The sequence below is a fragment of the Trachinotus anak genome, unplaced genomic scaffold (genome assembly GCF_046630095.1).
Source record: "Trachinotus anak isolate AG129_WGS33_773 ecotype Australia unplaced genomic scaffold, CSIRO_AGI_Tana_v1 ptg000007l, whole genome shotgun sequence".
Classification (NCBI taxonomy): Eukaryota; Metazoa; Chordata; class Actinopteri; order Carangiformes; family Carangidae; genus Trachinotus; species Trachinotus anak.
The window spans coordinates 127,501-152,326 of record NW_027273858.1 but is presented as its reverse complement, the minus strand read 5'-3'; the positions used below and the strand labels follow the sequence as shown (position 1 = coordinate 152,326).

The 24,826-nt window shown below is 44.7% G+C and overlaps 1 protein-coding gene across 1 annotated transcript in view; it reads right to left on the bottom strand.

Moving 5' to 3' along the window:
- tjap1 (tight junction associated protein 1 (peripheral)) overlaps positions 1–24,826 on the bottom strand; it is a 42,402-nt gene that overhangs the window by 8,836 nt on the left and 8,740 nt on the right. Inside the window, exons 2-10 of the mRNA XM_071479784.1 lie at positions 20,704–20,832; positions 20,000–20,049; positions 15,437–15,609; positions 11,048–11,076; positions 10,342–10,503; positions 6,421–6,487; positions 2,128–2,235; positions 1,515–1,598; positions 139–840 (exon numbers count right to left, since the gene is read on the bottom strand). Of these exons, the coding sequence (XP_071335885.1) occupies positions 139–840; positions 1,515–1,598; positions 2,128–2,235; positions 6,421–6,487; positions 10,342–10,503; positions 11,048–11,076; positions 15,437–15,556 (1,272 nt within the window). The 5' untranslated portion in view covers positions 15,557–15,609; positions 20,000–20,049; positions 20,704–20,832. The remainder of the gene's footprint in view (positions 1–138; positions 841–1,514; positions 1,599–2,127; positions 2,236–6,420; positions 6,488–10,341; positions 10,504–11,047; positions 11,077–15,436; positions 15,610–19,999; positions 20,050–20,703; positions 20,833–24,826) is intronic.

Sequence of the window (24,826 nt, the reverse complement as noted above, 5' to 3'; positions counted from 1 at the left end):
ACCCTGACCTTTAGTACAGAAGCTCCTGTTTGTGTGTGTGCTTCACAGTTTGAACCCTCTCACTGTATAAAACAGTGTAAACCATGTGATATCTCTGACCAATCAGGTGCTGTGTTGGTGGGCGGGGCTTCAGGTTACCTGTGGTGGGCTGCTGAAGGGGCTGGACTGGCTGGACTGCGGCTCACTGATGGCATCCTGTTGTGATGGCGGCGTGCGCTGACTGACTCCGCCCCCCCCACCTGAGGACGAAGAGGGGGCGGGGCTGCCGGGGGCCAGCCGCTCGTCGTCGTTCTGCACGAGGCTCAGGGAGATGGCCTGCCGCGTGGCGTAGGTGCAGTTGGGCAGCGGGGAGTTTTTGGGGATCTTCACTTTGTCGTCTGAGGAGAACTCAATGACCTTACGGCCGGGGTAGAGGGGGTGGGGGGGCGGTGGTGCTGGGTACGGGTTCAGCTTCTCAAAGGACGGAGCCCCACCCACCTCCTCGCCCCCTGACTGCATGTCCAGACTGCTCTGACTGCGACAGGACCCATTCTGCTGTGACACCTCCTGACCGCTGCCGTTCTCCCGGCTCCGGCCCTCGGCCCCCGCGGGGCCCGTCATGTCCACGTGCACGAAGACGTCCTCAGCAACGGGCCGGCCGCAGCTGCTGGACTGGGCGGAGTTCAGGACCAGCGGCTCAGGTTTCTCCAGGACGCGGGCGATGACGGAGGTCGGCACGACGTCGGCAGGAGTCAAACTGAGCGTGTCCGGGTCCTGAGGGCCGGGGGCGGAGCCGGGGCCACCCTCTGGCAGGCTGCTCTTCATGTGTTTATTCAGCATGTCCTGGAGCTCGTAGGGCAGCTGCACGCACACGCACACAGACACACACACACACACACACACACACACACACACACACACACACACACACACAAACAAACACGCACAGACACAGACACAGACACAGACACAGAGGTGTTAAAGTGTTTCCAGGAAGTCGGGCACGCTCAGCTGTAACAGCCGAGTCTCTATAAAGTCTAATGGAACCATCAACGCTCTCAGCAGAACCAGGAGCATAAATCAGCAACACACACACACACACACACACACACACACACACACACACCTAATACCATTATCCAATTTGCCAGTTTCCACCATTAAAGGACTATAACAGTGATTGTGCAGCATCGACCACAGACACAGATTCACTCTGTGCTGAAGGTTTGAATCAGTCTGTTCTTAAACTCAAAGAGTCCAGTTCGACAAAATCTCCACAGGCAATGATCCCGGGGGACGACAGGGATTACAAATAATAACTTCTCTATAATAATTTAAAAGGCTGTAATGAGTAAAGGATAACAGAGAACTTTTACAACATTTAATTTTAGAAAACTAAAATAAAAAGTGTTTCCCTCTTTCTTGTTTCTTTTTACTCCACAATGTAACTCTCCACAACCATCAGCTGCCAGTGTATTTCACGCCTGGCCACAACAACAACAACAACAGTCTTACTGTGTATCACAGTTACTTACATCAGCGAACTTGTGGTTCCTGAAATGCGACTTGTTGCACTTGAGCAGTTGAACGGCTAAATTACAGTCCTGCCTGTAACGCTCCTGAAGAGACAGAGACGAGAAACCACTCAATCACTTTACTGCTGTTTTATTTAAACAACATCCTGAATGTTACTGAACCTCTGGTCTGACTCATTTTCTCTTTGGCCAATCAGGTTTTTTCTAAATACTACATTACCCATGAGCTTTAGATGGACTTCACATTTATGCTGCATTCACATCACATCGTTCACTTCAGCCTGTGACTTGCCATTCAGATTGCAGTGATGTAAAGTTCTGAATGTTTCTGCAAAGTTTGGTCATTTTTAATGAATATGAAGAAAATTTGAATGAGAGGAGAGAGACTGAAACAGGACAGAAACCACTGAGTTGGTTTTTATGAAAGGTTTGTGATTCGTTTGTTGAAAGTCAACCACAGAAAATATTTTGTTATTTCTGCTTTAATAAATCTTGAGTTAAAGAATCTCCAGTGTTTTTTTTTTTAAATAGTGAGTCTCAAACCAAAAAGCAACAAATATAAGTCAAAAATGACAAAAGGAGTCGCCTCAACAAACTTTAATAAAAAACTCACATTGAGCTCCTCCAGTCGGTCAATGGTGTTTTTGGCGTCAAGCAGTTTGTTGGTGAGCTCCACAATCTCCTGGTCCATCGTCTTTTTGTCCCTCTCCACCTTCCGCAGCTATGAAGGAGGGGGCGGGGGACAGAGACATCATGTTAGAGCTGTCAATCACAGCTGAGACAGCCAATAGAGGCAACAGGAGGCAGGCCTTCAGCAGAAAAACTACATTCAGATCATGTGGGAATAATGTTCAAAATACACGTTTATAAAATATTCTAACATGATTAAACTGCTTAGATGCCATGTTTGTAGTTTTCTGTAGTTTACTTTCTCGAGATCCTTTTCTTCACGTTTCACAATAAAACAAAAACAAACAAACAAAAAACAGTAACATCGGCCACAAACTGAACTCAGGCTTCATCTAACATTGAACTTTACACTTCATGCTGTTTTGAACATTAACTTTTAAGTCACTGTTTCTACAGTTTTCCCAGATAATTTGAATGCTGCATTAGCTAGCAGCACTTCACAGGTGCATTATGGGATGTGGTGGTGTGGCTGCTGCAAAAAGATCAATAAGATCGATAAGATCTTGATCGAAGCGTCAAAGCTGGAAGATGAAATTCTTTTCATCAAATTTCTTCCTGTACTGAAAGAAAAAGAAAAAAAAGAAAAGCAGCCAGCTAGCAGCTAACACCAGCTAACACAGCTAGCATTAAGTAAATGTTTCTGTTACCATGGATTTTCTGTTGTTACTGATTTTTCCTCACAAACAAATCGCTCCTCGCTGCAGCCCGAACATGGCGGGGTCGTATATGGGTGCAGTCAGGTGTCACAGCCAAACCATAGACATATGCTAACCAGCTAGCTTTAAGCTGCTTCAACTGCTAAAGATGCTAACATTAGCTAGTCTTTCTTCTTTGATTTATCCATCCTCACCTGAACCAACCTCACTTATAACATTAATGAATCATTTCTACCAGGCAGCATCATAACCTAACTTATGACCTTATATGGTGCCGGTCCAAACTCTGGCTCCACCCACATCACAGGAAAAATGTAATGTTATTAGATAAACCATTAATATAACATAGACTACACTATTATATAACACAGAAATCGCATTAGCTATTATATTAAATATTAGATGTATTATAAAACATATTCTTTGTCGGGTATAATCTGAAGATTATAATTTGGAGGATTTCCACTGGAATTAATTGATTTTGTTTTAAAATGTCACAGTTTGAAAAGCTGGCGTGTCCAGGCCTTTAGAGCAGGGATGGGAATCCAGAGCTGGTTCCAAATTGTTTAACCAATCAGATTGCTGCGCTCTCATTCTGCCTGAAGGCGGGGCTGTTCGATCTCTACTTGAGGATGGTGGAGGTGGAGCTATGTGGGAACAGCAATCAGGTTAACGTGTTCTCTTCGTGTTTGATGTCAGTAAATGACAGTGATGTCACACTGTTGTCTGGCATTAACATGCGTCTGATTGGTCAGCTCTAAGTTCGTCAGTTAAAACTTTCAGTTCGTTATGAAACCGTGCTGGGACAAATCAGATGGTGTCAGAGGACGTCAGCAGAGGAGGCGGTCCTTCAGTGTGGCCCTGGACACACTGATGTTCACGCTGTTTAGAGAATGTGGCCACATTTTATTTTTTTCCACTTCATATTTACGTTAATGTTAATATTCACTTATCATCAGATTCTATAGAAAATATTAATTCCAATAAATATTGATTATTTACCTCCTTCTGCTCTGTGTAGGTCGACCTACTCTCAGACAGATGGAGTCAACTATTGTAAAGGAGGGAAGATTGTACTGGGAGCACTGGGCTGTCAGGAGTGACCGTGCCGGCCTACTTTTTATTCCACACAGAGAACTGATCAGGACTCGTGAAGGGAAATCAATAAAGAATCGGACCAATAAGCAGAATCAATAATGGCGCTGGTATCAACAAAATCTGATCAATTCCCATCCCTACTTTAGAGAGGAGCGATCAGGTTCAGCAATCATTGACTGCTCTGGGTTTTACTCTGTGCTGTCTTAACTACAAGCAGACATACAAACAAAAATCATTAATCAATAGTCAGGATGAGTTTGAAAACCAAGTCCAGAGGTAGGTTTTAAAAATGAGAAAAAAGTCATAATATATCAGAGAAAAAAGCACTGAGAAGCTGCCTGTTGGAGCTTAATTGGTCACCATGGCAACAGCATGTTGTTGACGTGGCAACAATAACTAAGAGGGTCGGTACGTCCTGTAAGATTGGTCCGTTTTAGACAGAAACTCACAAAAAGTCCATCAGTCTCCACAGGCAGAACTTCAGTCATAAAACCAGCGTTTTAACTGATAAAAGAAAAACTTGAGTTGATAGTGAGGACCTGGTGTTCAAACCCCTTCAGACTGAAAACAACTTCTTCTGAGAGACAGAAAAGTGAGGAGGAGGATGGAGAGAAGAGAGATGTGATGAAGAGGAGGAGAACATGACTGAAACGCAACTGCATGAACCCATGTCTGACTGACGGCAGCCTGATGAGGATGAGGAAGATGATGAGGATGAAGATGAGTCAATCCATCAGAGAGCAGCGTGAGAAAAGAGGAGAAAAAGAAAGAGAGAAGATGAAGAACGACATCAGACAAAACAGACAAACAGGAAGTTGATGTTGAAAAGATTTTAATCAAACCTGAAACTTTCTCAACGTTTTCACAAAACTACTCGAATATAAAAAGTCTCATAATTTCATTTTTTATTTACTATTTACTAATAATTCATTCTTGCTTAGTAAATAAAACAATGTCAGATGTGTACGCAGCAAAATATCTGAACCTGGTTCTTTTATGAATCTACAAAATTAATTTACTGTTAAAGCTCCAGATTTTAACTTCTCCAGAGTTTTATCTTAAGTGTTGATGTCATCAGAAGATATATTTGTAGTTTTAAGAACCAAAAACCATCTCAGTGTAGTTTTACATCCTCTCTTAGGTCCGTGAGCCAATCAGGAGAGAGAATCTGACCCTCTCTGCTGATTGGCTCTGAGTGATCTAATAAAATACTGCAGATTTCAGGTAAACCAAATCCTGCAAGGTTGGATGGTGGGTCCAGGTGGGCGGGGCTTACGGCGTGGCTGAGGGCGGTGGCTGCTTTGTTGTGACATCACAAAGTTCCAGAAGTCCTGACGGCTGGTTTTAAGGCTCAGTTTCTGAATACAGGCTGTGTGCATTTCTCTGTGGACTGAGGCTTTGATACTTTCACAGTATTAATATAGAACCTAGACCTGCTTTATAATCACAAACACATGGACATCTACCTTTAGACTGTGGAGCTTTAAATAAACTAGTCAGAGGCTGTTTTTTAGTTAGAACCTCAAACAAACAGAAGTTTTCAGATTTCATTGGAAAACATGGACATTTTTCAGTAGAAAAATCTAAATTTTGGAAAAGTTATAAGAGAAAAAATTTAGCATTTCACATAATAAATGTGATTTCTGCTAGAAAAGTTTGATGGAAAAAGCTTATGAGAAACATTATTATTAATATATGAAATTAAATTCACTTAATTCACAAATATATATTTCAGCAAGAACTTTAATTTAAATTCTTTAATTCAAGTGTTTTTAAACTTTAATTCAAGTGTTACTAATACTAATGTTAATTCTGTTGAAACTGATAAAATATGACTATCATGAGACCATGACTAAGATGAGACGATAACATTAAACATGTCGTTATTCCTGCTCCAGGTGTTAAAGATTTAATTAAACATTCAGTCACATGACGTCAGTGAGTCAGTCACAGTTAAAACAGACGACGTCAGGTAGTAACCATGGTAACATTTTCTGATACCTTCTATTTCTTTTACTTTTCTTTACTGTACACTGAGCTATGACAGTGACCTCTGACCTCCTGCTCTGTCACACATGGCAACTGCCCTGCTGTCAATCACATCCACTTTTCCACAATTAATCAATACACAGCGTCAGAGCACATTATCATTTAGTCATCGATCAGTTATTGGCCGAATGATCAATGAGCCACACAAACACACGCACACACACACACACACACACACAGTCAAGAGGTTTTGGACCAATCAGGAGCTTTGTTACTGAGCTGTCAGGATGAGGACGACTCCACAGTGACGACAGTAACGAGGCTCATCAAACTAATGAGAATAAATCTAAATAAATGAATCCAGTAAAATCTGGTTTTTCTGTTTCACTGCAGAACAAATGACTGAATGTGAAACACTGAGTCTGGATTTCACTGAAAATCTAAAGTCAAAGGTGAAGAAGGTGAAAGTTTACCAGAGCGTGAAGCTTCTCCTCCAGATCCTGATTGGCTCTCTGAGACGCTGTGTAGCTGTTCTGGAGTCTGCAGAGAGAGAGAGAGAGAAATGTGATGTAACGTATGCTCACTCACCCTCAGAGGACAAACTGCAGCAGGAACATTTAGTGTTTATACAGGACTTTCTATTCATTATTAGAATTAATTATTCATTGTTTACAGAGACTGTTTCACTGGGGAAGGTTTTCTGTGGTGTCACGGCTGAGTCACAGTGGATTTATTGTATAGTAGCAGCTGAATCACAGCTGAGCCGAGTCAAAGTCAAATCAGAAGTTATGACTGAATCTTAGTGAAGTCACAGCTGAGTCACAGCTGAGTCACAGCTGAGTCGAGCAGAACGAGGCGTGGAAATTAAAAATCTTCTGCAGAGACTAATTAAGAAACATTTCAGGGTCAAAACTATAAAAAATGTCTCAGCCCACCCCCCCCCGCCCACCCCCCCCCGCAGGACGTCACAGTTGAGTGACGGAGTCAGCTGCTTTAACAATAAGGAAATCAGACGTTTGAATTGATTCTCGAACAAACCTGCAGCCTGATCACTGTTATCACCTCGGTTTAAAGCTCTGCAGCGATGCTGCCTGAGTCTTAGAGCAGAAATCAAAATGTGAGGAACTGGACCAGGTCAACCTGAGCTGTAGGCTGTAGGTTCAGACCCTCAACATCAACTTTCTTATTTTAATTCAACATATACTTTCATGTCGGCTAATTCATCAGGTTTCCTGCTTCGCTTGTCCGTGGTGCAGCGTCGCTGACGGGATGTAGGAACATATGACATGTTCCTACATGCTATGTTCCTAAAATGACTAATATTGACATGTGACAGTGATCCTGCAGCACTGTTCTCCTGACCTGGAGACTTTCATCATAAACTGCAGGCCCTTCTACTCCCCCCGTGAGTTCACCTCAATCATCCTGGTCGGTGTTTACATCCCACCACAGGCCAACGTGCAGGAGGCACAGCGGGCGCTCGCAGACCAGATACTGTGTGTGGAGCAGACCAACCCGGACTCCGTAGTTATTGTCCTTGGTGACTTTAACAAAGGTGACCTCAGTCATGAACTGCCCAAATACAGACAGTTTGTTAATTGCCCGACCAGAGAGGGGAACACTCTGGACCACTGTTACACCACAATCAGTGGAGCTTATCACGCCGTCCCCCGGGCTGCACTGGGCCACTCTGACCATGTCATGGTCCACCTGATTCCCACATACAGGCAGAAACTAAAACTGTGTAAACCTGTTGCGAAGACATCAAAGCAGTGGAGCAGTGAAGCCATAGAGGATCTGCGGGCATGTTTGGACTGCACTGACTGGGAGGTGTTCAGGACTGCTTCCAACAGTCTGGATGAGTTCACAGAGGCTGTGACGTCATACATCAGCTTCTGTGAGGACTGCTGTATCCCATCACGCACCAGGGTGAGTTATAACAATGACAAACCCTGGTTCACAGCTAAGCTCAGTCAGCTCAGGAGGCAAAAGGAGGAAGCTTTCAGGAGTGGGGACAGGGACAAGTTTAAAGAGTCCAAGTACAGGTTTAGCAAAGCGGTGAGAGAAGCTAAACGACTGTACTCTGAGAAACTTCAGCTCCAGTTCTCAGCCAATGACTCTGCTTCTGTCTGGAAAGGGCTCAGACAGATCACTAACTACAAACCTAAACCCCCCCACTCCATTAATGACTTCCGTCTGGCCAACGATCTGAATGAGTTCTACTGCCGCTTTGAAAGACAGTGGGACAAGCCTGACACTAACCTCCACATCAGAGCCACATCAGAACCCCCCTCCTCCCCTACCAAAGGAACATCTCTCTCTATCCTGGAGAGAGATGTCAACAGGCTTTTTAAGAAGCAGAACCCCCGCAAAGCAGCCGGTCCTGACTCTGTCTCTCCATCATCCCTGAAGCACTGTGCTGATCAGCTGTCTCCAGTGTTCACAGTCATCTTCAACACCTCACTGGAGACCTGCCACGTGCCAGCCTGCTTCAAATCCTCCACCATCATCCCTGTCCCCAAAAAACCAAGGCCCACAGGACTAAATGACTACAGACCCATTGCCCTGACCTCTGTGGTCATGAAATCATTTGAGCGTCTTGTCCTGTCCCACCTCAAATCCATCACTGACCCACTCCTGGACCCCCTGCAGTTCGCCTACAGAGCCAACAGGTCTGTAGACGACGCCGTCAACATGGCTCTCCACTTCATCCTCCAGCACCTGGACTCCTCAGGGACCTATGCCAGGATCCTGTTTGTGGACTTCAGCTCTGCCTTCAACACCATCATCCCGGCTCTGCTGCAGGACAAGCTCTCCCAGCTGAGCGTGCCTGACTCCACCTGCAGGTGGATCACCGACTTCCTGTCTGACAGGAGGCAGCACGTGAAGCTAGGAAAGCACGTGTCTGACTCCCAGACCATCAGCACTGGATCCCCACAAGGCTGCGTTCTTTCTCCTCTGCTCTTCTCCCTGTACACCAACACCTGCACCTCCAGCCATCAGTCTGTCAAGCTCCTGAAGTTTGCAGACGACACCACTCTCATTGGACTCATCTCTGATGGCGATGAGTCTGCCTACAGGTGGGAGACTGAGCGTCTGGTGACCTGGTGCAGGCAGAACAACCTAGAGCTAAACGCTCTGAAGACAGTGGAAATGATAGTGGACTTCAGGAAGAGCCCAGCCCCACCCACCCCCATCACCCTGTGTGACTCCCCCGTGGCTACCGTGGAGCATTTTCGCTTCTTGGGAACCACCATCACACAGGATCTCAAATGGGAGCTAAACATCAGCTCCCTCATCAAAAAAGCTCAGCAGAGGATGTATTTCCTGAGGCAGCTGAAGAAGTTCAACCTGCCAAGGACTATGATGGTGAACTTCTACACCTCCATCATCGAGTCCATCCTCACCTCCTCCATCACCATCTGGTACGCTGCTGCCACGGAGAGGGACAATAACAGACTGCAGCGTATCATCCACTCTGCTGAGAAGGTGATTGGCTGCAATCTTCCGTCCCTCCAGGACCTGTACGCCTCAAGGACTCTGAGGCGTACAGGGAAGATTGTAGCTGACTCCTCCCACCCTGGACACAAACTCTTTGAGACACTCCCCTCTGGCAGGAGGCTGCGGTCCTTCAGGACCAAAACCTCTCGCCACAAAAATAGCTTCTTCCCATCTGCTATTAGCCTCATCAACAAGGCTAGAGAGCCCCACTGTTGCTGATCAATTGCACCAATCACCAGAAAAAATTCCTTGTATGTGAAAACATACTTGGCAATAAAACTGATTCTGATTCTGATTCTGATTCTGATGACGTCTTTACAACCACACAGCAGTTAAAGACCTGGTGACTAATCCAACACTTCTAGCTACAAGATAAAAATCCTGGTCAGAAATAAGAAGAAAATCTGACGTGTCAGGATTTAATTAAAGATGATTTGTCATCCAGAACATCAGCTGCAGTGAGTGAAGGTGCAGCTGTGTGTTACACATACAAACCAAACGAGACGAGATGGTGATGAATAAAAAACACAAAATAAAACTGGATCTAAATTAACCCTCAAAGTCTCCTGACACATCAAAATGTTCCTTTAAACACTTCTTTTAAAGGTTCTCTCTGAGGACCTGAAGGAAGACACACAGGCAGGCAGGCACGCACGCATGCACGCACATATAGCCTGCAGGTTCTGATAATCAGAGGAGTGAAGCTCTCATTAATTCACCATCTTTGATCAGATTCATTAAATATGGATCCAGGAGTGTAGTGTGTGTGTGTGTGTGTGTGTGTGTGTGTGTGTGTGTGTGTGTGTGTGTGTGTGTGTGTGTGTGTGTGTGTGTGTGGTGTCTCTCTTCATGTGTTTAAGCAGAGACTTCGAGCCAATCAGCTCCCTCCTCACCTGCGGAACTTGTCCCTCATCTTGTCCAGGTCATCTCTGGTGCGGCTGAGCTCCGCCTCCATGTAGTGACGGTTTCCATCAAACTCCGCCTCCATGGCCTCCATCTTGTGGGTGGAGAGAGAGAGGCGGCGCCGCAGGTCCTCATTCTGCTGCTGGAGGATTCTGGGTAACGGGAGGGGACAGAAGAGTGGAGGTCATGATCAAGCAACAGCCAATCACAGAACAGTCTCTGCCCCATGTGACCAGGACTTAATGATGAAAACTGGTGTTTGGAAATAAAAAGAAACTGTTCAGTTTTTCACCAGATTCAGCTGCTGAAAAACAAAATTTACACCTGAATCAAAATGAAAGAATTAATTTCATTAAAATTAAATGCAACTCAAACATAAGAAACTTCTGAATGAAACAGGATGAAATGTTATTTTATTAAACTATTTCACAATTTAATGGTTGATTTAAACTTTGTGTTCATTTCACATCAGTCATGTGACTCGAGTCGAGCAGAACAGCCAACAATTATTTCCATTATTGTTAATCTGCTGATGATTTTTTCTTCACAACACTGAAGCTGACGTCTTCAAAAGTCCACAGATGATTTAGTTCACTGTGACACTGAGAAGCAGAGAATCTGAGAGGCTCAGAAGTTTAGCATTTTTTCACTATTAGAATAGAACAGAATAGAAATGGAATAGAGTAAGACTCTCACCTGATCCTGTCAGAGTCTGATAAGGCCTCCTGCAACAGAAAACACCACAGTTAAACCAACAGCAACAAGCAGCTGCTGCCTCGACTGAAACAGGAAAAACATTTGTTCGGTTTCTCGTTACATGAGAAAAAACTCAACAATAATAATTTTCTCTGTGTAACTTTACACCAAATTATTGATAACATGAGTCTGATGTATCGACTGGGTTTCATTCAACAAACAGGTTCAATTCAACACAAGCTCACATGTACAACTTCATCATTTTGTTGTTAACAAGACAGATTTGACATCAGAATAATTAAGTTTTTATAACAAACAGCATGTCAGGAGTTATTATTCGACATTAACTGTTGTAATGTGATTTTATAATAAACAATAAACGGATCAAATATTTTTCCACTGATCCTCTGCAGCACAAACATTAATCACATTAATCCCACTAATAACAATGATCTGTAAACAGGAGAGAACACGAGGAAAAGAAGAAACATCTCGTCCCAACAACTTCTGATGGATTAAAATGATGTCAGCTGTGTCATATGTTCAGGCTTCACAGAGGATCGACCAATCTTTGCAGGTCTAGACAGGTATGTACCCAGGTAGGTCAGATTACTGACTGTGTTCTCTGGTCTGGCGTCTGTTGCTCCACCATTTCTTCTACCTAAATCATTCCACTGATAAATCTGCTGAGCATAGAACACATCGTTTCTCTGTCAGATAAAAATGTTTCTACCAAACATGATTTCTGTGTTTTCCTGAGCTCAGAGTGTCAGGAGCTCAGGAATGAAGCCTGATGACCTGTTTCCTGTGGCCGGAGCAGTGATGCGTGGTTGCAGGGCGGCAACTCCACCGAGGCTCCAGCTGTTTATCAAACAACCTGCTTTAATAAAATTTTTCCCCAAGACCTCTCCTTGTTTTCCAGGACATGTTTCTCTGTTTCATTATTTTCCAGGACTTTTCAAGGACAGGCTTTCTGCTCTCACATGACTGATCACATGATCAACGTGTGACATGTTCAGTGATGTCAAGTCACAAAATGTCAATAAAACTACATCATAGAAACCAACAGACGTTTCCTGTTTGGTTATCGTCCATCTCATGGATCCGTTTCAATGTATAGAAACACATCTCCCAGCATGCAGCAGGGTTTCACATGATGGATCCCCTCAGCTCTCTGATCAATTGCCTACACAGCAGGAAATCAATAACTGAGCTGCTGTGATTGGAGCAGCCAAAAGGCCAATCAGATCGTACCCGTTCTGCTCTGACACTGATGAAAACGATGGTTTGTTATGGGCAGTTTGTGTTTCCTGAAGTGTCATTATTGGTAATCAATAAGAAGAGCTTGTAGGAATTAAAAGCTTATGCCTGACTGCATTAAGACAAATTAATGTTTCATCACATTGACCTTTGTACTGCGGCATTCTGGGTATTTCAGTGACTAATCATACCTGTCAGCAGCTGCTGCTTGAGGACGTCGTCAAAACTGATTCATGACTTTAATGTCAAATTTACCAGAAGACAAACAACAGGACAGTATGTTTGTCCTCAGCCCTGAAAGCTTAAATTGATAGATTTTTGAATGGAGTTTGGTGAATTGATAATTTTGATAATTTGATAATGATTGTTTCTGTTTGCTGGAACTGGGAACATTTATGAGTCGTAAACTTTAATAATTTATAAAATGTTATAACTGATGCCTGATTGTAAATATTCAGTTAAAATCAAATAAAAGGAAACACTTCAAGTATCAGTGTATAAAGATGTAATAACTGGTTTCTAACAGACAATAATGCAGCTGTAATCAGATCTCAGTGTTTATTGATGTATTTGTTGACAACATGAACTCCTGCTGTGACACGCATCACATGGAGGCTGCTGCATAAACAGATAATGTACGACATCATAGTAAAACACAGCTGGAATAATATAAAATGTCTTCAAAGGAGAAGTTAGAATAAAAACTGAACATTGATAAATATTTCAACATGTTCTCAGATTTGTCCTTGTATTTGGATCTAATGCTCTTTGGATCATCTGTTATTTCAATGTGTCAGATTCATATTTAATCAACTTTTAACTTTTAACTTTTTTCATTAAAAGTATCAAATCAGATTTGTATCAGCACATAATCAATATTCAGTGTTTCCCATTAATTGATTTATTTGTGGCGGCCCACCATAATATCAACATTGACCGTCACATATTGATTTTGTTTTTGTTTTTTTACAGCATTGATTCACTCGGCCCCTCCTAGACCTTCTGTGACCATGAATAAAAACATGATCATGCACAGGAGGAACGATGGTTGTTGGCCCCTCAGAGAAGACCGTTAGAATCGCTGCTAGTCAATATCGACTGCTCATGCAAGTTGATAACATTAATGTTAATTTGTTAACTCTGAGGCTGAATATTTGTTCCCACAATCCACATAAGCATCAAACAATATTTTCAAAAGGGCAAAGACAGTCGGGACCAGTGGTATCAGCCAAACAGAAACTTAAGAAAACACAAGTGGGAAAGATGAACAGTCCGATCAGTGAGATTAATCCAATTTGTTTTGCATATTTCCAGGCTTCCGGGGGGTTGGGGTATATGATATTTTATAAGAACCAAAAGAAACTTGACCAGGACATTGTGTAGTTCTTAGAGTTGACTCCTGATTTCTCTACACAGTTGAATTAATGAAGTTCAGTTGGGTTCAGTCGGCACCTGAAGCAGCTATTAAAATGTTAACAGAGGATATTATGACTATTAATGTGTTTTCTTTAATTGATTTGTACCTGGTTAATGTCAAAGGATGATAATGTTGAGTTTGTGTACAACCCTGATCATCTGTTTGGTCCAGTCTCATTTCTTAAAGAATAAAACTTGAATTTTCCAACTGAATTTGTGAAGAATTAAAAAAAATAAAAAAGTCAGATTCAGAAAGAAAAATAAAACCAGGAGCCATTTTTAACCTGTAGGGGAAACACGGGAAGCAGGAAGAAGAGGGAAGGTGAGGGTGAGGAGAGTGGGGAGGATGATGATGAGGATGAAGATTGCCCCCCTCTGACCTACCTTGATGCGGGACACAAGCGACGGATTAGAGACAGGTGGTCTGTGTTTATTCTCCTGAACGTCCATTTTTACTTCTCTATTCCTCCCTAACACCTCCTCTTTAGCCTCTGCCCCCTCTGTGATGTCACCCTGCTGCTGCTGGGTCTCCTGCCCCGCCCCCTCCTCCTGCAGGGGCTGGTACCAGCTGCCGGGTCGCTGCAGTGCTGCAACCCAGTCGTCCCAGCGCCGAGTCCGGTCTGTGGACGAACCATCCGCCTGCTGCTTCCTGTGTACAGATCGGCCGCTGTGATGTCTGCGCTGGAGGGCGGGGCTTCCTTGGTCTCTGGAGGACGACCTACCAAGCAGGGTGAGGTGGGCAGGGCTTAGGACTCTACAGGTAATCTCATCCAGAAAGCTGGAGAAGCGGACCTTTTCCTCCAGAACCTGCATCTTCCAGTTCCAGTCTGTCCTGCAGGGCGAGGTCGGGGCTGAGGACCGCCGTGAGGTCAGTGCCCCTCGCTCTGCCCGGTCCAGAGAGCGAGCAGGCCGGTGGTAGCTGGTGCCACCATGTCCCCGGCTGTCATCCAGTAGCTCCACTGATTTTGACTTCCTAATGATATCGTAGGTGTGCTCCACGCCCAGCGAGGTCGGCTGCTTCAAGATGCCCTTTGGAGGGGCGGCGGTCTGTGTCCGGGCAGCAGGCTGCGTCCAGAGAGTCTGACTATTATGACGCTCTGCTCTGGGGCTACTGGTGGGAGAGTTCTTCCAGGCCGCAGCTGGGCTTTGATGTGCTGAAAAACTCTGGTTGTCGATGGTTGTGGAGTGACTTGCTGCATTGTGAGGACTCGAGGTGCAGCGAGGACTTGAGGTTTTCTGAAGACTTGCGGTACGGCGAGGATTCATGGGGTTATGACCGCTTGAGGTACAGCGAGGACTCGTGGTGTTATGAGGACTCGAGGTGTGGTGAGGACTCGTGGTGTTATGAGGACTCATGGTGTTATGAGAATTCGAGGTGTGGTGAGGACTCATGGTGTTATGAGGACTCAAGGTGCGGCGATGACTTGTGGTATTATGAGGACTCGAAGTGTGAGGGTCAGATGCGGTGACGCCCACTGCCGTGGTTCTGGTCCGGTTGGGCCGGCGGGTGTGGCTTCTGAAGAGTGACGGTGGTGGGATGCAGAGCTCCAGACTGGACAGACTGGAGACATCCGGCTCGCTGTCTGAGAGCGGGAGCTGTGGTGTCAGAACGCCATGCCGTAGGCTGGTGCTTTGCGGTCGTTTAGCGGCAGCAGAGAAGTGAGTTAGGCGCTGCAAGGTGGATGGAGGTGTGTTAAGGGTGTGTTGGTTTACCTGATTGATGTCGGACTGCGGTGCAGGTGGGGGTGGAGCGGTAGGCAGGGCGTGGCGTGTCTCGCGGTGCTGCGGTGGAGCCTTACGGTACGGCTTCCTTGCCGGGGCCGCGCTCGTCATCCTGGCCCCTGCTTCTTTCCTTTTTTTCCTTCCTTCCTGTCGGTCTGTCACTCCTGCCAGGAGAAGAAGCGTTAGATGAGGTAGAAAACAACGCAGGCGCCTGCCGATCACCCACCGACCACCCACCACGACACCTCGACCACAACTGGACTCCCACACTGCTGTCCCTCTCTCTCTCGCTTGCTTGCTCTCTCTCACTCTCCAGATCAATGCTCGGTCGTCCCTCATCAACATCAAACACAACTCCTGCATGTGTGTTTATGCTTGTGTGTCTGATGGAGCGTAAATGTGTGTGTCTGTTTCTGAATGTTTATGAGGACCAGGCCGGAGACTCAGATGCACTGTGAAGACATTTTAGATCTAAAAAGAAGTTTCATGAGACCCTGAAGAAGATGGCCTCACAGGGCAGGTCAAAATTAGTCTGGTCCCCATAAGTACCTCTCACAAATGTATCTGTCCTCACAAGAAGTTACAAGTAACAAAGTTACGAATCACGTAGCCAAGTATGTTTGTGTTCTTGTATTTGTATCTTTGTGAGGACCAGGTGTGTGACATTAACTGTGAGGACATTTTGGCCTTTTGGTCCTCACAAGGCTCCTGTCACAAAGGTGCAGGAAGAGGTCAGGTTGGGGTGAGGGCCTAGGTTTCAATTTGGGGAATGTACACATGGCATTATATTAACTATCTTTGTGAGGACCACGTATCCCTGTGAGGACATCTGGCCGTTGAAGAGTCTTTCTGTAAAAACTGTCTTCATTTTGTTGTTCCAAAGCTCCAACATGAAAGGATGACGGTCCTAACAAGTATATCAATATATGTACTATGTGTGTGTGTCTGTGCAGAGAGTGTGCATGTTAGCCTCAGGTGACACATTGATCTCAGTTTGTTTCCAGAACAGGAAGTGCAGCTCTATTGATCTAAATGAGGCTAACGTTAGCATGTCAGTGTTGGCCTGTTGTTCTGAGTGACACAGAACAAAGCTAAAGCAGCGAACATGCTAAATGTCAGACCACAGCACAATGATCTGCCGACCAGCAGACTGTATTATATAAATTTCTCTGACTGCTTTGAACCTTTAAACTCTGTGGAACTAAAACAACAAGCAGCTGCATTATGATTTAACACATCATCACATCTATTCAAGTAGAACCAAGATAAATTTGTGATTGTGCCTGAAACAAACGCATCCATCCATCAATGAAAAGGTTACTGATTTAACCTGTCTATAATTATATAGGCCACACTTATCATGTTTAGTACGAACACGACCACAGCTACAAGCCTGTTGTTTATTTTACAGAAAATATAATAATGTCCTCAAATGGTTCAGCTCTGGTTCTGCTGTTTCTACTGATTTGTCTGTTTCTGCTCAATGACCTGCTCCATTTAGAGTTTGTCCTCGTCACATGACCAGATCCAGCCCTGAGGGCACCAATGACGAGCCATCGATCAGTGTGTGACTTCCTCTGTCACACACACATGCTTGTCATTTCTACATTTGTAAGGACCATCACTGACATAATGCATTCCCCAGCCTCTGACACTAACCGAAACCTTCTTTCAAACCTCCTCCTTTCACACTGGTCCAGCTTTGTGTGACAGATTCAACTGTTAAAAACCAGAGGAGCTTACAGGAGTCAACTCTCAGGGATTTTTCTACTTAGCTGGTCGTGGCCCACTGTGGTTCTCAGTACCAGTGAAGCTGGGAACTCTATTGTTATCACTCAGATGTTTTTTATTGGGGCCTGAGGTCCAAGCTAATTTCACATGGTGGATAAGAGTCCAGGCATGAGATCAGTCAATTTTCAGTCATGGTCAAAGTGCCACCTGCTGAAAACAGGAAGCAAGCCTTATGTGACAAACATCATTACATCATGTGGTCCTCACTTGATACACAGCAACGTGATGACTACAGTGCCACATAGTGTACACAGGGAGTGATACTCATACATGCAAATCAGCCAACTTCCACTAAAGCTATTGATGAATTAATAATGAATACTTCACCAGCACCACTAACTTGCAACAGGAAGTGAAGGCAGAAAACACATAGCTCATCAAATGTTTGCACAGTTCCCTGTATTTCATCTTCATCATCATGAACTGCACACAGGAAATATTTGACTCAGTCAGTTCCTTCTGCAAAACACACCAATCTGCTCCCGTTTAATAAAACCTGTTTAATGGTTTCATGATCGAGAGGAGTTTTTCTGTAATATTCAGGAGATAATCTAAATAAAACTGTAAAACTGAACCGGCAGATCGTCACATTCAACATCTGTGACACAGTTCACACTGACGGATGTGAGACAGGAAGAGTCTGAAATGATGAAATTAAACTTCATGTCGAGTGATCGATGGTTTTCACTCTGAGGAGAGAATGAATGGCTGCACAAATAGCATGATGATGAAGTTCGCTCTGAGCAGGCAACGTGTGTGTGTGTGTGTGTGCCTGTATGTCTAACTTTGTGAGAACCAATTTGATTTTTAGACCTTGTGGACATTTTTGCTGGTTCTCATTACTTCAAAGGACAATTAAAGCTCCATATTTTAACTTCTCCAGTGTTTTATCTGAAGTGTTGATTTCCATCAGAAGATATATCTGTGGTTTAAGAACCAAAAACCATCTCAGTGTAGTTTTACATCTCCTCTCTCAGGCTTCTCTCTGGAGCTCTAGTAACAACAGGCCAGTCAGCCAATCAGAAGAGAGGATCTGAGTCTCTCTTCTGATTGGCTGAATGTTTTCTGAGTGATCCAATAAAAATATAGCAGATTTGGTTGGATGGTGGGTCCAGGTGGGCGGTGACTGCTTTGTTGTGACATCACAAAGTTGCAGAAGTCCTGACGGCTGGTTTTAAGGCTCAGTTTCTGAATACAGGCTGTGTGCATTTCTCTGTGGACTGAGGCTTTGATACTTTCACAGTATTAATACAGAACCTAGACCTGCTTTATAATCACAAACACATGGACATCTACCTTTAGACTGGGTGGAGCTTTAAGTTTTTATCTCTATTCATCTTCTTCTAATTTTGACTTTTCAGAGTTTAAGATAATTCCTGACACAGTTTTGTTTTGATGATTTCATTTCAAAGCTAATTTATTTCCACAATTTATTTCCAATTTCTTTTTTGCAAAACTGACAGTTGCACCTGTCGTGACCTGAGTAGATTCGCTAGAATCATCCTCTGCGAACATGTCTGCTCCCATTATTGCTGCAGTCTCCCTAAAATGTCAGTGCAATGAGCAGTGAGACACACAAATCACACACACAGACTCCAGCCTGATGCAGGGGCTTGATCCGTGCAGCACATCAGACCAGAACAGCTCCAACAGAGTGAGACGTCTTCTCTAATGAAGCATCAGCTGATCTCATCAGGAGCCTCACTCTCCAGTTCAATCTGATTCATATCAGATCAATCATTTCCTTTCCTTCCTCTCTTCTCTCAGTCGTTTTGAATCAGGACCTTCAGTCTTTGGATCATCACATAAAACCAGTTGTGTCAGATTCACTGTCTCCAGCTGTTATTTAATCATTTAATCTATGTTCAATATGAGCATCACACTCGGATGTGAAGATAATCAATATTACAGAGATATTACACAGATCCAATCAGAGACAAAGGAATTGATCAGGACTTCAGTCTTATTTTTTCAAGGAATAAAGACCTAAAAATCAGACAGGTGACAGCTTCACCTCCAGCCAGGTGAGGATGAGGAGGATGAAGGTATCTTCATCTAGTCCGACTGCAGCTCCTGAATTTTACATCAAACCGCCTCGAGTGTTTTTACCCAGCATGCTCTGCTGTCACACAACACACAGACAAACACACATATATTTCATATTACTGTATTTGTGAGGACTGTAATTACAATCATCCTCCGACGCAGCTGCTCTCATCATTTCTTCCTTTTTATTTTCTTCGCTTCTTCCTCTTTTGACATTTTTTTTCCCGTTCCCCCTCTCTGTGCCCTCCTCTGTTCTTCTGTCCTTTCACCACTTTTGTTTTCTATTATTTATTCCCTTCTTTCTGCCCTCTGTCACCTCTTTCCTTTCCTTGCCTCACAGCTTTCCTTCCTTTCTTCATTTCTTCCACTGTCTTCCCTTTTACCTTCCTCTTTTCTCTTTCCTTTTTCTTTCTTACTTTCCTTTCCTCTTTCTCTTCTTCCTTTTTCTTCCACTTCTTCCCCCTTTCTCTTTATTTTCTTTCCCCCTTCTTTTTTCTGTCATATTTTGTTCATTTGTTTTTCTCTCTTTTCTTTCCTTCCTCTCTCAGTTCAGCTGATCACCTCCTTCCCTCAGTCAGATGTTGATGCAGATTATTTTGTGTTTCATTCTGTAGTTTTATCATATGATGATGTCATCATCTTCACGTCCTTCAGGCTGTTTTGAGGTGTTTCAGGAAGTGACATCATGAGCTCAGGTGTGTGTTACAGTGTTTGTACCTGAAATGTGAGCTGCTCCAGATCAGACTTCATCCACAGTAACAACACACCTGAAACACAGACACAGGATCAGCTGTTACTGCTCACATCACGTCACAGTTTAATGACCGTCATTAAAACACTTAAAGCAGCTGCTCATTAAATCACTGTGAAAACACCAGAAAATGTTTGAGGACAAAACGTCCGTCAGATTCTCCTCAGTGATGAAAAAATGTTCGGGAGAGGAATAAATAATTGATGAAACGCTCGCTCTCTCGGCAGCCCAAGGACACAAATCATCAGACTCATCATCCCGCTCACACTTTAATCAGTTGCCATGGTTATAGAGGAGGTCATTAGAGGTTAATTCACCTGCAGCCCCTGAGGGTGAAACAGAGAAATCAGTTAAGAAGAAGCGAGGACGATCACCTGCTGTCTCCTCAGGTGAATAAACTGTTATCATGATCTCGACCAATCACAACGACAAACTTTTCCTCAGGAGCAGCAACGTGAACGAGACACCTGACGCTGTAGTCACATCCAACTTGTGGTTGTATATTAAAATGAATGAAACAGAGGCATATTGCTGTAAAATGACATCATCACTGTATGAGCTCCGTAAATAGGAGAAAAAAATGGAGGAAAAAAAATCTGTTGAAAAGAGAGAAAAGAGCCAAGGCCACGGAGTCAGAGAAGCAATGAAGAACGGATGGACGGATCCTCACCTCGTACATCAGCACAGAATATTCCTCATCCTCTCTGCTGTGCTCGTCTTCTCACATTCAGTCCAGTTTCTCCACTGCTTCCTCCTCCTCTTCCTCCTCTGGGCCTGTGAGCCTCAGGCCACTGATAACCTGAAACACAAGACGGAGCGATGGAAAAACATGAGTCCACACCTGCTGCCAACCAGACAGAAAACACCAGAGAAAATACACACTAAAGGCTGAAAACACAGGTTAAAAACAGCTGAAATGTGAAAGAAGCTAAGAATACAACTTAAAAACATGTTCAAAAAGTCAGGTTCAAAAACAGCTAAAGACAAAAAAGGCTAAAAGTGAAAACACACAGGCTAACAGAAACAGGCTAAAGGCTAACACACTGTCCAGACACTCTTTTCCCTCAGTGTTGTCTGCAGGCACAGACCCAGCAGGCCTGTCAGTGTCAGGTGACTGAGGGCAGTCTGCCAGGTGAACCCATTAGTCTAATTAGCCCTCAGCTCCACAGCTGCTCGTTAGCATCACCAGAGAGAGACGCTAACAGTGGAGCTAAGAGGCTGCTGAGGATTCACTGATCTCTGATAACAGACCAGTAAACAGACCAATAACAGACCAGTAACCGACCAGTAACAGACCAATAACAGACCAATAACAGACCAATAACAGACCAGTATTAGACCAATAACAGACCAGTAAACAGACCAATAATAAACCAGTAACAGACCAATAATAAACCAGTAAGAGACCAGTAAACAGACCAGTAACAGACCAGTAAACAGACCAGTAAACAGACCAGTGCCAGACCAGTATCATGCAGCTCACTTCAACATGTTCTCAGTCGTTCATTTCTCCTCCTGTTGTCAGACACTGTTCAGATCCACATTTAAACTGATGGACCACAGAGAAAGGCAGAGGTCAAAGGTTGTCTTCTTCATGTTACCGTAACACAGCTCCAACCCTCACTGCGCAGCTTCACACTCACACACTAACACACACTAACATTTACACACTAACACACAGTAACACACAGTAACACACACTAACACACAGTAACACACACTAACACACACATGTGGACAGACTCTTGCAGGTGAACTTCTAAAGAATTGAAATCGATGTCTGATGTACGAAGTGAAGGACAATTTGGAAAATTAACAGGAATGTGGAGTGTACAGGTGTTTACAGGTGTGTGTGTGTGTGTTTAGTTCAAGGACTACAAATCCCTGGCTGCAGAAACCCCAAACAGACGACAGGAGAATCACACAGAGCTGCTTTCATTTCAATCTGAGCGGAAACTAACCGGCTGCCCACACACACACACACACACACACACACACACACACACACACACACACACTGCTGTGTGTGTTGCTGGCTGAGTCACAGCCGTCTGTTTGTCAGGAAGACCGACTCGAAGCGTCTGTGACAGGAAGTGGAGCGACCAGCTGACAACCTGCCGCTGACATCACTGATGCTCAACTCCAACTGAAGGTCAAACTGCAACAGATGGCATGCTGGGAAATCCACCGGCCGCAGCAGGGACTGCAGAGAGAGCACGATTCAGTCCAGACGCAGGAAAACAAAAAGCTTTGCACAGGTTGTGTTAAGACCGAGTCCAGAACAGACCAGACCAGACTAAAGAGTCCCACAGGTGAGACCGTGGATCCTAAAAGGTCGATATCAGCTGATCAGATATGATGATCACTGATTGGTTCCTTTACTGAAACATGTTTACATGAAGCTCCTGCACAGACAGACTCGTGTCTCAGTGTTTTACTAATTAAACAGAGGAACAAGAGAATCACTCAGTGAAATATTCATATGTTCCTTCACTACTGGTTTATTTAGAGGCAGCGTCGAGTGGTGAACCTGCATCGTGTCTGCAGTGACAGTCACTGGAGAGCAGGTAACACACACCACCGGCCTCAGCTGACAATCAGCTGCAACAATACTGACAATCAATAAAATAATCAATGACAACATTTTCAAGTGAAGTTCTCCACAAACACATCATATAAAACTGTGCACACACGCCGCCACACAGGTTCTGTTACATCACAATCAGCTTGTAAATGTGTGCACTTTGCTGAGACACATGCTCCGCCCACAATTAACCATAAATGTGATGGTGAGATGGCGCTGAGGAAACATTGAGCAGAACCTGAGGTGGTTCATTTCTTCTAGAGTTGACAGCTGCTCATGTTATAATCCTGACTCACAAGCACAAAGAACTCTGCAGGTCTGAGTCTGCAGGTCCGAGTCTGCAGGTCCGAGGCTGCAGGTCCGAGGCTGCAGGTCCGAGTCTGCAGGTCCGAGGCTGCAGGTCCGAGGCTGCAGGTCCGAGTCTGCAGGTCCGAGGCTGCAGGTCCGAGGCTGCAGGTCTGAGTCTTCATGATGAAGTGGATCCATAAGTAAAGTGTGAGATGAGGTGAGATGAGGCTTCTCTGAGGCTCTTTACATTTAACTTCTACCCTCTGGCTCCGTTCACCCCGTCATCATCGGCCTCCGCAGATGTTCAGAGTTTGTGTACAGGTGCACAACCTCCTGTCAGGTGTGTTTTTATAGATCCTAAGGTTTGTGTAGGAAGTGGCGTCGTCCTGTTTTGTGTGTGTTATAAATGAAGCCTCTGGTCTGGAGTTTCCAGCTCCTGGCTTTTTATTTCTGGAGTATTTCCACCTGCACAGGTGAGTGTGCCTTATGATGACCTCACAGGTTCATTCACGCCTCAACAGGCTTTTAAATAAACACGAGAGCTCAGCAGGTTGCTGCTCACTGACTTTCTGTATCAGGATAAAGATGGACTCAGTCCTGTGGAAAACAGGAAGAAGAGTCGGCCGGGGAGAGGGAGCCTGGCTGCTGATGCTGCAGTCTGGGAGCTTCCTGTTTACTAAGCGGGGCGGTGACGTCATCGCCTCACCGGGTGGAGAAGGGTTGTTGGGCCTCGTCTTCGTCGGCTCAGGTCGCCGTGTATCTGACAGCAGATGTGGCTCCACTGCTGATCCAGCTTCACTAACTTTTTCCAAATCACTGATGTGTGAAGAGTTTCCTGGTCCTGACGACTGGCTCTGGCTCAGCAGCCGTCAGCTGTGAAGCTGCTGCTGTGGCCTGTCAGAGACGGATGAGGCTTCCACCACAGTCACAACAGATCCGTTTATTATAAATGATCCAGTTTGTTTCCTGTTCAGGGGAAGTTCTTCAGGATTGTTCCTCCAGCTTCACTCATACTTCTTCTCTTTGGCTGCGTTTCTTCCATTGCCTACGTTACCCAGAGTGCCTTTCACCTACCATCGCCCCCTGTTCAGACATGTTGCACACGGACACGTTTATTACAACAACCCCTCTTTTTTCAACTGCAATGCATTCTGGTCCACCTCCTGCCTCTGTGTGTGGTGTCAGCCTGACATGAAAACTGCAGAATGTCAACCAATCAGAGAGCAGAAGACTCACACGCCTCCACCTCCTCAACCCCCGCCCCTCCAAACTCATCCTACCCATAATCCTCTCTGAGCGGAGATAAACCCCTGTGGCATGTAATCTCTCACACACACACACACACACACACACACACACACACACACACACACACACATACACATACACACACACACACACACACACACACACACACACTCTCCACTGCCTTGCTCCAGAGCTCTTTGGGATTCAAACCACCAGAGTTTGGAGAATCTTTAATTCTAACCAGTGAAAGGGTTGCAGAGGGGGGGGCGCTGGGTGTCAGAGGGGGCGTCTATAACTGCAGCCCAGTGCATTGTTTGGAGTTGTTGTGTCTCTTTCAGTGAGTGGGTGTGCTGTGACTGTGAACTACATTACCCATAACACACTTCTCTTTTTAGTTCCACTAAAAAGTTCATCTGTGTCCTGACAGAGTCATTATTGCAGCCTCAATGATTCACTGATTAGGTGTATATCGCTCTCACACACACACACACACACACACACACACACACACACACACACACACACACACACACACACACACACACACACACACACACACACACACACACTCTGAAGACAGTGACGGAGACAGAGGACGACCTCAGACGACCTCAGGCGTCAGTTTTGTCCGACTCATGAATAAAATATGAACATTTGGTTTTTAGTGAGAAAG